The following is a 14,161-nucleotide window of genomic DNA, read 5'->3' on the forward strand; positions in this document are numbered from 1 at the left end:
CCTTCACGGACGATCAGGGTAATCCTCATCCACTAGATGTCAAAACAACCATCATGAACTACTTAACTGCTACCACCTCTTTTAGGAAAACGAACTCTCTTTTGATCATTCCACATGGAACCAGGCGTGGGCAAGCCGCCTCCTCATGCACTATTGCATCCTGGTTAGTCAGAACCATTAAAAAAAGCTTACTCCACCCAGCATACGGCGATTCTTGAAAACATCAGGGCTCATTCAACTAGGGCAGTGGCTACCTCTTGGGCAGCGTATTACAGGGTCTCACCAGAGACAATATGCAGAGCAGCAACGTGGTCCTCCAGGAATACCTTTATTTCCCACTACAAGGTGGATTCTGCTCATTTATCCATGGCCGACTTCGGCAGATCCGTCCATTAGAGCCAATTCTTCAGCATTATAAGGAATAAATATTATTTTACTTGCACCCACCCAACTGGCGAGTTATTTCCCAGTGTGTGCTGCCATGAAGGCGTCAGGAAAATGGAAAATTGTATACTCACCTTTCCGTAATTTTCCTTTCCTGACGCATCTTCATGGCAGCACACAGTTGCCCTCCCTGTTTCTTTTGTGATGATATTTACAGAGAATGCAGCAGGGTGTCTCCCCTTCAAATTTATAGTTAATCCAATCCTGTCAGGTTGTGGGGGCGGAGTCACAACCCAGTGTGTGCTGCCATGAAGATGCGTCAGGAAAGGAAAATTACGGAAAGGTGAGTATACAATTTTCCATTTTCACAATAACAAGCAATGCCTCGTAAAAGAAAAACTGGGTGATCACCTACACAGGCTCAGCACCACAGACCAACAAGCCAATATAGTCTCTAATGACATACACAGCAAATGTATTCACCTATGGCACCAAATTCCAACGCAAACCAGGAATAATAAGCTCCCACAATGGAGGAGAATATATAAGCGAAGAAGTGGCCTCATATCTCAAGAGACAAAGAATAATACACCAAACAATGACATGATACACTCCTGAACAAAAAAGTGTAGCAGACACGTAACTGGTGGTTGAGCCCAGTGTGCAGGGAGTGGCTTCTCGTATTCCTCTGGCTCGAGAACCCCTGATAGAGTAGACAGGGGCTCGGGAGTGCAAAGGGTTACAAGTGCCTGACAGGTTAGCTGATGCAGGGGCTAATCTGGACATCCAAAGCACTGTGAGGAAATTGTAGCAGGCTGGAGCAGTGGCCAAGCAGGAAGCAGGATCAGACTGGAAACTGGAGACAGCCGGCAGCAGGGAGGTGTTCTGTAGTTCAGGCTGGTGGCTGAAGACAACAGACAGCAGGGAGGCGTTCTGTAGTTCAGGATACAAGCAAGGGCAGGCAGGCCGGGTCATACACTGGTGGGCAGATCAGGTACAGGAGCAGAAGCCAAAGAGAAGTCGTGGTACAAGCCGGGTCGGTAACAGGTGGACAGCAAAATGGACCAAAGGAGAGGCAGAAGAGATGTCAGGAGAAGCCAGGATCGGAGACTAGCAGCAAGCAGGGATGGTCAAGAACAAGCCGGGTAACAGGAATCAGGTAAGTAATATAAACAAGCAGAAAGGGTCTCAGGAAATGCTGTAGATTGGACAGCAAGGCAGCAAAGTGACAGTCTCCTTTAAGGCCGCGTACACACGGGCGGATTGCCTGGCCAACTAAGTTCGTCAGACAATCCGACAGACAGTCCGTTCAACTTTTGAATGAACGGACTTGACCACACACGATGAACAGACAGTCCGCTGAAAGCTTGCGCGATGACGTGTACAGCACGTACGACGGGACTAGAAATACGACGTCCAATACACTGCAATGCAACCTTCGGCGTGTAAATCCTTTCTGAGCATGCGCCATACTTAGTCCGTCCAACTTGCCTACACACGAGCGGACTGTCCGCTGAAACCAAGTTTGGACGGACAAAATTACGGAAATTCCGAAAGACTTAGTCCGTCAGACTGTCCGCTGAAAAAGTCCGCTGAAGCCCACAAACGAGCGGATTGTCCGCTGAAACACGTTTCAGCGGACTAAGTTGGGCAGACAATCCGCCCGTGTGTACGCGGCCTAAATATCGCTCCTTGGCGGCAAGTGCTGTCACGAAGTTTGTGGGCGGGCCCCCGTGCGCATATGCACACCGTCATTCGTGCTATTGTGCATGAGCGTGTGCCGGCCGGCTCTTTTAATGGGAACCCTGCGCACAGGTATTCTTCTGCCATTCTGATTGCTGGAATGTCTTTCTTGTCGGTAGCAGAAAGTAAAGAAACACTCTTATAGAACTGGCCAGATACATGTTGTTGGATGCCAACCTACCTCACAAGTACTGGGGAGAAGCAGTCATGAATGCAACCTACCTACAAAACAGACTACCCACAAAAGCCATTAAAAGTACTCCATTCAAAATGTGCCATTGATCAAAGCCTAGTATAGGGCACATCAAAGTGTTTTGATGTAAAGCATATGCCTGTATTCCAAGTGAAAAGCGATCCAAGCTGGAGAACAGAGCCATAGTGGGCATTTTATTAGGCTACAGCGAGCAAACTGATGCCCTGTACACACGGTCGGACTTTCCGATGGAAAATGTGCGATCAGATGGTATATGGGCTCCATCTGACTTTTTCCGTTGGAATTTCCGACACACAAAGTTTGAGAGCAGGATCTAAAATTTTCCAACAACAAAATCCGATCGTTTAAATTCCAATCGTGTGTAGACAATTTCGGCGGACAAAGTGCCACGCATGCTCAGAATAAATTAAAAGACCACAGCTATTGGCTGCTGGCCCGTTTATAGTCCCGACATATGTGTTGTACGTCACCTCCTAAAGAATGATTGGATTTTCCAACAACTTTGTCCGACTGTGTGTATGCAAGGCAAGTTTGGCACAAAATCCGTTGGAAAAAATCCAATGGATTTTGTTGTCAGGATATCCGACCGTGTGTACAAGGCATGAGAGTTACAGAATCCTACACCCAAAGTGACAATAAGCCATAGTGTTTATTTTGATGAGAGCCCATCACCAGAAACGCCAATCCCTGAAAGCTGTGAAGTAAAAATTCCAAGCAAACCAGAAGAAAAGGTTGACCAAAGAGAACCTGTGCAGGAGTCAGAACAAGAGGTAGAACTCACAATGTCTAAATCAAGTTCCCCACCAGATCTAGCTAAACTGCCTGAAATCAGAAGATCCACTTGGACTACAAAGGGGATATCACCCCACAAGCTGTCCTACACTGTCAAAACACAAAGCATACTTGAACCAACATCCTGGGAAGACATAGAAAAACTGCTAAAATGTGAAGCCAATAAATGGAGAAAGTCAGCAGAAGAAGAATTAAAGTCATGTCAGGAAAATAAAACCTTTACACTCACAGAGCTACCTCCTATAACTATAGGAAGTAAGTGAACTTTCAAAGTAAAGTCAGACGCAGAAGGCAATATGCACAAATACAAATCCAGACTAGTTGCCAAGGGTTACTCCTGCAAATTCAGTAAAAAATATGATGAAACATTCCATCGTAAAACACTCCACCATCAAAGCGCTTCTAAAGCCGCATACACACGTAGCCATCTGTCCGACGTACTTAGTCTGACGGACTTCCCGCCAGACTGTCCGTCGGACTTTCCGAACGGGCTACTTGCCCACACACGGCACTTTTTCAGCGGACTAATACGGCGTACTAAGTCCGCCGTACTATCCGCCCTACTTTTGAAATAAATGGACTCGCCCACACACGCGGAGGAAAGTCCGCTCATTTCGAGCGCGTCTCCAGGTAGGCGGGGCCCGCGAAGGATACGTCGCTGGCCCCGCCGCCTGGTATGGACTTAAAGGGGAACCCCAACGCGGAAAAAAAACGGCGTGGGGTCCCCCCAATGTCCACAACAGACCCTTGTTCGAGCACGCTACCCAGCCGGCCAGGAAAGGAAGGGCGAGCGAGCGCCCCCCTCCTGAGCCGTACCAGGCTGCGTGCCCTCAACATGGGGGGTGCCTTGGGGAAGGGGGGGCCGCGCGGCCCCCCCACCCCAAAGCACCTTGTCCCCATGTTGATGAGGACAAGGGCCTCTTCCCGACAACCCTGGCCGTTGGTTGTCGGGGTCTGCGGGCGGGAGGCTTATCGGAATCCGGGAGCCCCCTTTAATAAGGGGGCCCCCGGATACCGGCCCCCCACCCTATGTGAATGAGTATGGGGTACAATTTACCCCTACCCATTCACCTGTAAAATAAAGTACAAAAAAAAACACAACACACAAGATAAAATAATTTATTGCACAGCTCCGGGGGTCTTCCGTCTTCGGGGGTCTTCTCGCCGGACTAGTCCACTATCTTCTTGTAGCTCTTTTATTAGCGGAGGAGCCTGGCATTCTTCTTCGTCGCTGCGGCCTCTTCTTCCGACTTCGGGGGTCTTGTCCCCCTCTTTGGTTCTTCTGCCGGGCCACCGCGCCTTCTTATAGCTCTTTTAGAGGCGGTGGCCCGGTCTTCTGTCGCCGCCGCCGCCGCCTTCCGTTCTTCTTCTTCTTCTCCTGGAGATGTTGACTCGACGTTCTCTCCGGCCGCAATGCCAGGGACGCGCTGCGCTGCGACTTATATAGGGACAAGGGGCGGTGTCACATGGGTTGATGTCACATGGGTTGGTCACATGGGTTGATGTCACATGGCGACAGTCCCAGCATCCTCCGGGACTGTGACATCGTAAGGGGGCGGGGTCACCCCTCATCAACATGGGGTCACCCCTCATCAACATGGGGACAAGGTGCTTTGGGGTGGGGGGGCCGCGCGGCCCCCCTTCCCCAAGGCACCCCCCATGTTGAGGGCACGCGGCCTGGTACAGCTCAGGAGGGGGGGCGCTTGCTCGCCCCTCCTTTCCTGGCCGGCCGGGTAGCGTGCTCGGACAAGGGTCTGTTGTGGACTTTGGGGGCACCCCCACGCCGTTTTTTTTCGGCGTTGGGGTTCCCCTTTAAGTCCATACCAGGCGGCGGGGCCAGCGACGTCTCCTTCGCGGGCCCCACCTACCTGGAGACCCGCTCGAAATGAGCGGACTTTTCTCCGGGCGGGAAAAGTCAGTTAATTTCAAAAGTACGGCGGACTGGCATACACACGGCCGGATTGTCCGCCGAAATGCGAGTCCGGCGGGAAGATTGGAGTGTAAAACTACATTCTAAGTCCACCGTACTTTCGGGTCAAAAAAGTATGCCGGAGGCTACACACGGGGGGATTGTTTGGCGGACTTGAGTTTGCTGGACTTTTCCACCCGCTTGTTTGATCGTGTGTACGCGGCATTAGAATTGCAGTCAGGAAGGACATGCGAGTCAAACATCTAGATGTTAAAACTGCTTAACTATATGGAGACATTAAGGAAGACCTCTACATGAAGCAACCACCAGGGTTTGAGCAAGGAGACAACCTTGTGTGTAAACTTCAGAAAAGCATCTTTGGTCTTAAGCAATCTGCAAGGATGTGGAATGAGAAAGTGAATGAAAAACGTACCAGAGAGGGATTCTCAAGACGTAAAGCAGACCCGTCTGTACTCAGGAATCAAGAAGACAGATGGATATACATCCTTATCTATGTTGATGACATAAATTCTTTTGAACAAGAGGGGATTACAATCAGATAGTTCACAAGCTGAAAGAATTTTTTTAAATCAAAGAGCTAGAGGACATTACCTACTATTTGAGAATCTTCTTCTCTTCTGGAGATGTTGCCTCGTCGCTCTCCAGTCACAATGACAGGGACGCAGCGTGCAGCGACTTATATAGGGACATCCCGGATGATGTCCCCGCCCATTATGATGTCACAGTCCCAGAGGATGCTGGAACTGTAACAACATAATGGGCGGGGACATCATCCGGTGATGTCCCTATATAAGTTGCCACACACCTCGTCCCTGTCATTGTGACCGGAGAGAGCGACAAGGCGACATCTCCAGAAGAGGAGAACAGAAGAACAGAAGAGAAGAACAGAAGGCCACAAGACAGCGGCGACAGAAGACCAAAGAGGGGGGACAAGACCCCCGAAGAGGGGGACAAGACCCCCGAAGTTGGAAGAAGAGGGCAGCGGCGAAGAAGAAAGCCGGGCTCCTCCGCTAGTAAAAGAGCTAGCAGAAGATAGTGGAGCAGTCCGGCCCGAAGACGGAAGAAGACCCTCGGAGCTGTGCAATAAACTATTTTAACCCTTGTGTGTTGTTTTTTTTTTTTTTTACTTTTTTTCACAGGTGAATGGGTAGGGGTACATTGTACCCCATATTCATTCACATAGGGTGGGGGGTCGGTATCCGGGGGCCCCCTTATTAAAGGGGGCTCCCGGATTCCGATAAACCCCCCGCCCACAGACCCCGACAACCAACGGCCAGGGTTGTCGGGAAGAGGCCCTTGTCCTCATCATGCGTAGCCCCCCCTTACCCAAGGCACCCCCCTTTCCCCAAGGCACCCCCCCATGTTGAGGGCACGCGGCCTGGTACGGCTCAGGAGGGGGGGGGCGCTTGCTTGTCCCCACCCCCTTTCCTGGCCGGCCGGGTAGCGTGCTCGGATAAGGGTCTGATATGGACCTGGGGGGGCCCCCACATCGATTTTTCAGCATAGGGGTTCCCCTTTAAGTTCATACCAGGTGACAGGGCCAGCGATGCCTTCTTCACTGGACCCGGCTACCTGGAGACATGCTCAAAATGAGCGGACTTTCCTCCGCGTGTGGGCGAGTCCGTTCATTTCAAAAGTACGGCGGATAGTCCAGTGGACTTAGTACGCCGTATTAGTCCGCTGAAAAAGTGGATAAATATACACACACACACACACACACACACACACACACACACACACACACACACACACACACACACACACACACACACATATATACATATGCATTATACCTATCTATGCCAGCAGGTAGTGCTGTAGTATTATAGTGTATAGTTCATGTATTCTAAGATTATGAGAGGAAGTACCCTCTGTATCTAAGCCCCTGTACGGACATTCTGCCAACCAAATCCGTTGGATTTTGTCCGACGGATTGTGTCCGAAACTGTTGCATACACACGGTCGGACCAAGTTGTCGGAAAATCCGATCATTCAGAACGTGATGACGTTATTTTGTTACGACGGGACTACGTTCAGGCTAGTAGCCAATAGCTTTGGTGTAGGAATTTGATCTGAGCATGTGTGGCACTTTGTCCAATCGGAATTCTCTACACATGATCGGAGTATGTCCGATCGGACCAGTTTGTCGGAAAATATTTCCAACAAGTTGGAAAATTGGGTCCGACGGATATTCCGACGGAATCAGTCCGATGCATACCACACACAGTCGGATTATCTGACGGATTCTCCGACCGTGTGTACAAGAGCTTAGTGTGCATTTGTTTGTGTTGTCGTCCTGCCTGTCTCTATGATGATAAAAGCCATGTAATATATTTCTTCATTAACATTAAGCTGTTTGCTGTATCCAAGAAGCTTCCAAAGCATGATTTCAATACTCAGCTAATACTTTTCCCATAGTTCCACTGTCATCTTTGATTTAGGAAGCTATTTTAGGAATGATTGAGGAAGCTATTCTTCCACTAGGGCAAGTATCCCACTGACACCAATGATTTGTGGGTATTCTCTCACTGGAGGAGTAACATGATAGGTAATCGGTCAATGATTAGACAGAGGGCAGCTTTAAATTGAACCTTACTAAGCAGGTATAGAGTACGATTAACAAGGTAAACAGGATTAAAATGGCAAAAGGATGTGCATACAGTTCCTAACATACAGAAAATATTTTGTACAAATGGGAGCTCATGAGAACAACATCTCTGTGATTTAAAGATGATGGCAGTACAGCAAAGTCTATACAAGGCTCTGTAGCCACATAAACTACAGAGACTGATAACTTCTTCAGTAAACAGCATTGTACATAAACAATTACTTGCTCTTAGCCTCTGCGACAGCATCTCTCACAGCGAAGTCCCTGGTAGGACTGGGTATGCAGGTGAACTGCAGGAAGAATCTCTGGGCTGGCACCACAGGCGTGTAGCTGGAGCAGTCCTAGGACTGGTGCCACAGGGAGGCAGATACTCTGGTAGCAATTTGCAGTAAAAGGGTCTTCTTTGGAAGCTAAATGCTATTGGTCTCCAGTGCTCGCATGCCAGGAATAACAGAGTAGGACCAGACACCTGGTGGCAAATCACAAGCCCAACCACCTCTGCCTCATCAGGTACCCTTTCTCTGAGTTGCTGAGGGAGGGAGCAGATAAACTTGTTTTCCCTGAGCATGGCCAGGAGTTCAGGGGCTTGTGGGAACCAAGGGGATTGTGGGAAAAGGAATTACAGAAACATGTATCTGCACTGAGCATAATGCCCATTTTGTCATTGTTATCCTTATTAAATTGAAGAATCGAATTACTCCTTTTTAAAATATAAATAAAATACATATTTTGCTTTCTCATACTTTTATTTTTAGTGTTGAGGCACTGTAAGACTTTACCCACCCCTGGTTTCACTAATGTTAGCCAAGTAACATGAGGAAATTTGTGATATCTGGAACCCTCTGATAATATGCAAGATACTGTGTCTAATATATCCCTGTAAAAAACTTTTTTGGCCATTTATACCCTCCTGTCCCAGCAATACAAACCTTTAAAAAATTTTTTTTTCATTTCTTTCCAAAACAAAGACTTTGCACCTGACCCCCTAATGTAGGAAGGTCACTCCATACCATACATGTGACATGTGGCACATGCAGCAGAGTTATCCCTCTTAGCAAACAGGCAGATGACTGGTTCTCATGCCAAGGTCACACCTAAACCACATGCATGGATGCAGGCCATAGACCACGTACTTATCCTTCTGATCACTAGGCTTGTGCAATTCGTTTCATAACTAATCGAAATTCAGCCGAATTTTGCATCTTTCGGACATTCGGATGCATCCGAATAAAAAAATAACAAATAACAACGAATACGAAAGAAATATAAAGAATGAATTAGAATGAATTTGACATGATTCAGTAATTCTTTAAAGATCTAATGAAACAAAAGGTCAGCTCAAAGTAAATCTTATAGTCCAATCAGCTAATTAATTTTGTGCCGGATGATGGATTACTGGCAAAGTGCATTCCTGAGAACTGAGTTAGAAGGGTGTTGTATTGTATTTGAGCCGAGGAGAAGAGATGTTGTCATTGTGTGTGTTAAAAGATTCAATAAACAAACGACTTTCCAAACTACGAATCATTATCACGAATGTCTATACATACATAAATAGCGAATTCAACTAATACGAACAAATGAATTCGACCCTCTACAAATAATAACGAATTATCCGAAAACGTATTAACGTAACATAACGAATATAACAGAACAAAATGATGTATTTTACGAATGACAACGAACCAAAACTAAACAAAATTTTCCGTTGTGCACAAGTCTACTGATCACAGTTCTGTAATCCCTTTTTGTCCAGAGCACCTCCTTATATGGGCTCACATTTTACTCGTAGTCCAAGTCAGAGCTCCTAAAGCCATTCAAACACTCAGGACCCATGTTTTATGGGGGGCCTGAGTCGTCTGATGCATGTTACCGGAGAGGGTCATCTCCCAACCATCAGGAGGGACTATGTTGCTCCAGTTATCACCTGCTCCGTGACTGACCAGTTTGCACCAAACACTTCATAGATAACATTACTCCACTCAGAATTGAAAAGGACTTCCCACCTTTAGTAATACAGTTCTTAACTTTAATGTGACAATAGTGAGGCCAGGGATTTCTTTTCTTTAACTTTTCTGAAATTTTGTAGAAAGTAGATTAGTGTGGTAAATTGTCAAAATTAGGGATCAGGACATTCCGGGCCCTGGCTGCAAAAGAAGCAACACTTTATTTTGGAGAATTTAGACCCTGTACTATTATAGTGTGCTGTAAATAGTACCAATAGACCAAAGCATTCACTGGTGCCTTCCCTGGCACCATCCCACCCCCCCCACCTAAAAAAAAAAAGCCCTATGGAGCGTTGGACGTTTTCCAAAAGACCCTGGAAAGAATCCTCCCAAACCTTGAAGAGCTAACAGACGGGACCTACAGTTCCTGACACAATAAGGGAATATCTTATTAGAATTAAAGGGGAACACAAGTTCCACCTGCCTACACCAATGTGTTTGGCAAAATATGCTGGTCCTCTGATATTTTATCTGGATAGCTTTTTTGTCTCATGCTAAAAAGTGTGTTTGAATTACTTTTCTGTTTATAAATCTTTAAAAACACCTTTTGCACAAATGTGAGATAGTGTATCATCAAAGTAGTGAATCATCATTTAAAAAGATTTGAAGAAGTTATTCACCTACATTTTACTCACCTATCATTTGTAAACATATAACCGATTACATTTTTCAGTGCAAGTAGAGTACAGCTGACCAGCAAGCAACAAAATGCTGAAAAACAAGAAGGGCAGATTAGTCTGAAAACTGGAGTTAGTACTTACCGGTAACTCCTTTTCCGGTGGTCTTCCAGGACAGCCCTTGAGAGATGGAGCTCCTCCCATCGACACAGGAAACACATTGCCACAGTTCAAAAGGCGGTCCCTCAGGTCCCTGGTCAGTCATTCACCAAGAACCGAAGGATGGAACTGAAAAACATATAAACCATAACAGGTAATAACATTAGTACATCACTATAATCAAATAAAGGGTGGGATCGTGCTGTCCTGGAAGACCACCGGAAAAGGAGTTACCGGTAAGTACTAACTCCAGTTTTCCCAAGTGTTCTTCCAGGACAGCCCTTGAGAGGATCCCCAAGTACTTACCAGATTAGGGGGGGACCACGGCCTGGAGGACTTTCCTCCCAAAGGCCTGATCCTGACTAGACATTAAGTCCAGTCGGTAATGCCTTGTAAAGGTGGAAAAGCTTGACCATGTGGCTGCTTTACATACCTGCTCCGGGGTGGCACCAGCTCTTTCTGCCCAGGATGCAGACAACGCTCTTGTGGAGTGAGCTTTAACACCCTCAGGAGGATCTCTATTCAAGGCCTTATACCCCTCTGCTATAGCTAGCCTAATCCATCTAGCTATGGTTACTTTTGAAGCTTTCTGTCCCCTACGCTGTCCGGAAAAAAGGACAAAAAGGGAGTCTGAGATTCTGAATGGATTTGTTATTTTAAGATATTCTAGAATACACCTCCTCACATCCAATAAATGAAAACGTTCCTCTTTCTCATTTGCTGCATTTTGACAAAATGAAGGGAGGACAATATCTTGGGACCTATGGAAGCTAGATGCTACCTTTGGTAAGAACCCAGGGTCTGTCTTTAGAATGACTCTGTCTTCTAGGATCTGTAGGAATGGTTCCCTGATGGAAAGTGCTTGGATTTCACTGACCCTACGGGCTGAAGTGATTGCCACCAGGAGAACTGTCTTAAAGGTAATAAGCCTTAGGGAGGCCTCTGAGATAGGCTCAAAGGGTGACCCCAAGAAAGCCTTTAGCACAACTGCTAAATCCCAGGATGGGACTTTTGTGATTCTGACTGGCTTGCGTCTAGCGACTGCCTTACAGAATCTAGCGACAAAAGGATTTTCCTGTAAGCGTTCATCTAGGTATACACTTAAGGCAGCTATCTGTACTTTAATAGTACTTAGGGTTAAACCCTTGTTTACACCTTCCTGTAAAAACTGTAGAATATTAGCCGTATTTATGTCCCGGCTATTCAGCCAGCTATTGAATTTTTTCCAGACTTTTTTGTAAATAGCTCTCGTGACTGGTTTGCGACTCTGTAGTAAGGTCGCAATTACCTCGTCTGACAGGCCCTTACTCCTTAAGATTTCCTCCTCAGTAACCACGCTGACAGCTTCAGTGTGGCGACCTGCGGATGGTAAAGAGGTCCCTGCGACAGGAGGTCCTGTCTGTAGGGAAGTCTTAGAGGCGGACAGTCTGTCAATTGTAGCAACGTTGTGAACCACGGTCTCCTGGGCCAAAAAGGTGCTACTAGAATCAAACAGGTTTTCTCCTTGAGGAATCTTGCTAGGACCCTCGGAATGAGATGAAGAGGGGGAAATGCATACGCCAGACTGAAAGTCCATGGAGTTTGCAAGGCATCTACCGCCAGGGGTTGATCTCCTGGGTTTAGCGAGAAAAAATTGGGAACCTTTGCATTTTTCTTGCTCGCAAAAAGGTCTACCTCTGGTTCTCCCCAGTGAGCTGTTATGAGATTGAATGCCTCTGGGTGTAAGGACCATTCTTGGTTCGAAATCTTTTGTCGACTCAAGAAGTCCGCCTTGTTGTTCAGCTCCCCTTTCAGGTGAACTGCAGAAATGGATTCCAGATTGGCTTCTGCCCACTGGAGAATGCGTCTGGCTACCACCATCAAACGAGGACTTCTGGTTCCTCCTTGTTTGTTTATGTATGCTACAGCCGTCGTATTGTCTGAACGGACTTGTAGATGGTGACCCTGTATTGCGGGGTGGAAAGCTAGAACAGCTCTCAGGATTGCTGTTAGTTCTTTCCAATTGGAAGAGAAACATTTCTCCTCCGGGGTCCACTTGTCCTGGACCCAGCTTGAGCCTAGGTGGGCTCCCCAGCCCCAACTGCTCGCATCCGTTGTTAGTGTTGAAGTGATAGGAAGGACCCAATGAACCCCTTTGTTTAGGTTCTCCCTGTCCTTCCACCACCAGAGGGAGCGTTTTACCCTTGAGGGGATCGATACCTCCTCCTCCAGATCTCTGCCTTTTAATTGTTCTAACAGAAAACCCTGAAGTTCTCTTTGATGGAACCTGGCCCATTGTACGGCTGGAATGGCTGCCGTCATAAGACCTAAGACCGACATTACTTCCCTCACCGTACACTTGGGGCTGCATTGAAGAAAAGATATTCTCTGCCACAGATTCAAAATCTTTTCTTCCGGCAGTATAATTTTCTGATCTACAGACTTGATCCAGTACCCCAGATACAGGATCTCCTGTGTTGGGGTTGTCTTGGATTTCTCCTGACTGACAATCCACCCTAATCGACTCAGACTGAGTTGAGTCAATTCTAGGTCCTGAGAAAGACGACTCTCTGAGTGGGCTGTTAGGAGCAGATCGTCTAGGTAGGGGATAATTGAGACTGATTGAAGCCTCAGAGGAACTAAAGCCTCTCCGAGAACCTTGGTAAAGATTCTCGGAGAGGATGATAGACCGAAGGGAAGTGCTCTGCACTGAAAGTGGTAAACCTTTGTGTCTATCTGCACTGCCATTCGAAGAAATTTCTGGCATTCCTCCCTTATTGGAATGTGCAGATAAGCATCCCTTAGGTCCAGGGTTGCCATAAATGTCTCTTTCTGCAGGAGATTCTTTATGGAATAAATAGACTCCATCCGAAATCTCTTGTAACGGATGGAGCGATTCAGTGGACGGAGGTTCATAATTAGTCTGAATCTCCCTGACGGTTTTCTTACCACAAAGATGTGCGAGTAAAAACCGTCCCCTTGTTCCTGAATAGGGACTGGTGTCAATACTTCTTGATCTACCATTTCCCCTATTAGTAAAGGTAAGGCCCTGGCCTTTTCTGAGTGACTTGGAAGCTTTGTCACCAGAAACTTGGAAGGAGGGTTGCTGTGAAATTCCAGCGCATGACCCCTTTTTATTATATTTAAGACAAACTCGTTCGAGGTTGTCTCTTCCCATTGAGGAAGAAATTTGCTTAATCTTCCTCCCACAGGAACCCTGACGTCACTGGGGTTTGGGATCCTGATTGGGGCGGCTAAACAGTATGCCCCCTTTTCCTTTCCCTTTATGTCCCGACCAATGCTTTTTGGGGGTTGAACTCTTCTCTGATTTAGAGGGTTCCTTAAAGGGACGAAAAATTTTTCTTTGAAAATTTTTCTTTTTTGCGGGAAAGGTTTTCTTTTTGTCCGCCGTCCTTTCTAAGGCGGAGTCTAATTCAGGCCCGAAGACTAAGTCTCCTGTAAAAGGGACGCTGCACAGGCGGGTTTTAGACGCCGTGTCTCCCCCCCAGGTTTTCATCCATACTGACCTCCTTGCTGCCACTGAAAGTGCTGCAGATTTAGCCGTAAATTTAACGGAGTCCGTGGAGGCGTCAGAGATGAAACTGGTGGCCTTAAAAAGCATAGGGAAGGATTTCAAAAGCTCCCCCCTAGGAGTGCCTGCCTTTAAGTGTTCTTGTAGTTGCGATAACCAGAACTCCAGGTTTCTAGCTACACAGGAAGTGGCTAGAGCTG

The 14,161-nt window shown here is 47.0% G+C and overlaps 1 protein-coding gene across 1 annotated transcript in view; it reads right to left on the minus strand.

Annotated features, from left to right (window-relative positions):
* The window catches only part of LOC143983035 (multidrug and toxin extrusion protein 2-like), a 289,578-nt gene that overhangs the window by 146,517 nt on the left and 128,900 nt on the right, over positions 1-14,161 (minus strand). Inside the window, exon 12 of the mRNA XM_077482262.1 lies at positions 10,310-10,385. Within this exon, the coding sequence (XP_077338388.1) occupies positions 10,310-10,385 (76 nt within the window). The remainder of the gene's footprint in view (positions 1-10,309; positions 10,386-14,161) is intronic.

This window comes from Lithobates pipiens, unplaced genomic scaffold, assembly GCF_037356315.1.
Source record: "Lithobates pipiens isolate NorthernLeopardFrog02 unplaced genomic scaffold, aLitPip1_a1.2 Scaffold_16, whole genome shotgun sequence".
Classification (NCBI taxonomy): domain Eukaryota; kingdom Metazoa; phylum Chordata; class Amphibia; order Anura; family Ranidae; genus Lithobates; species Lithobates pipiens.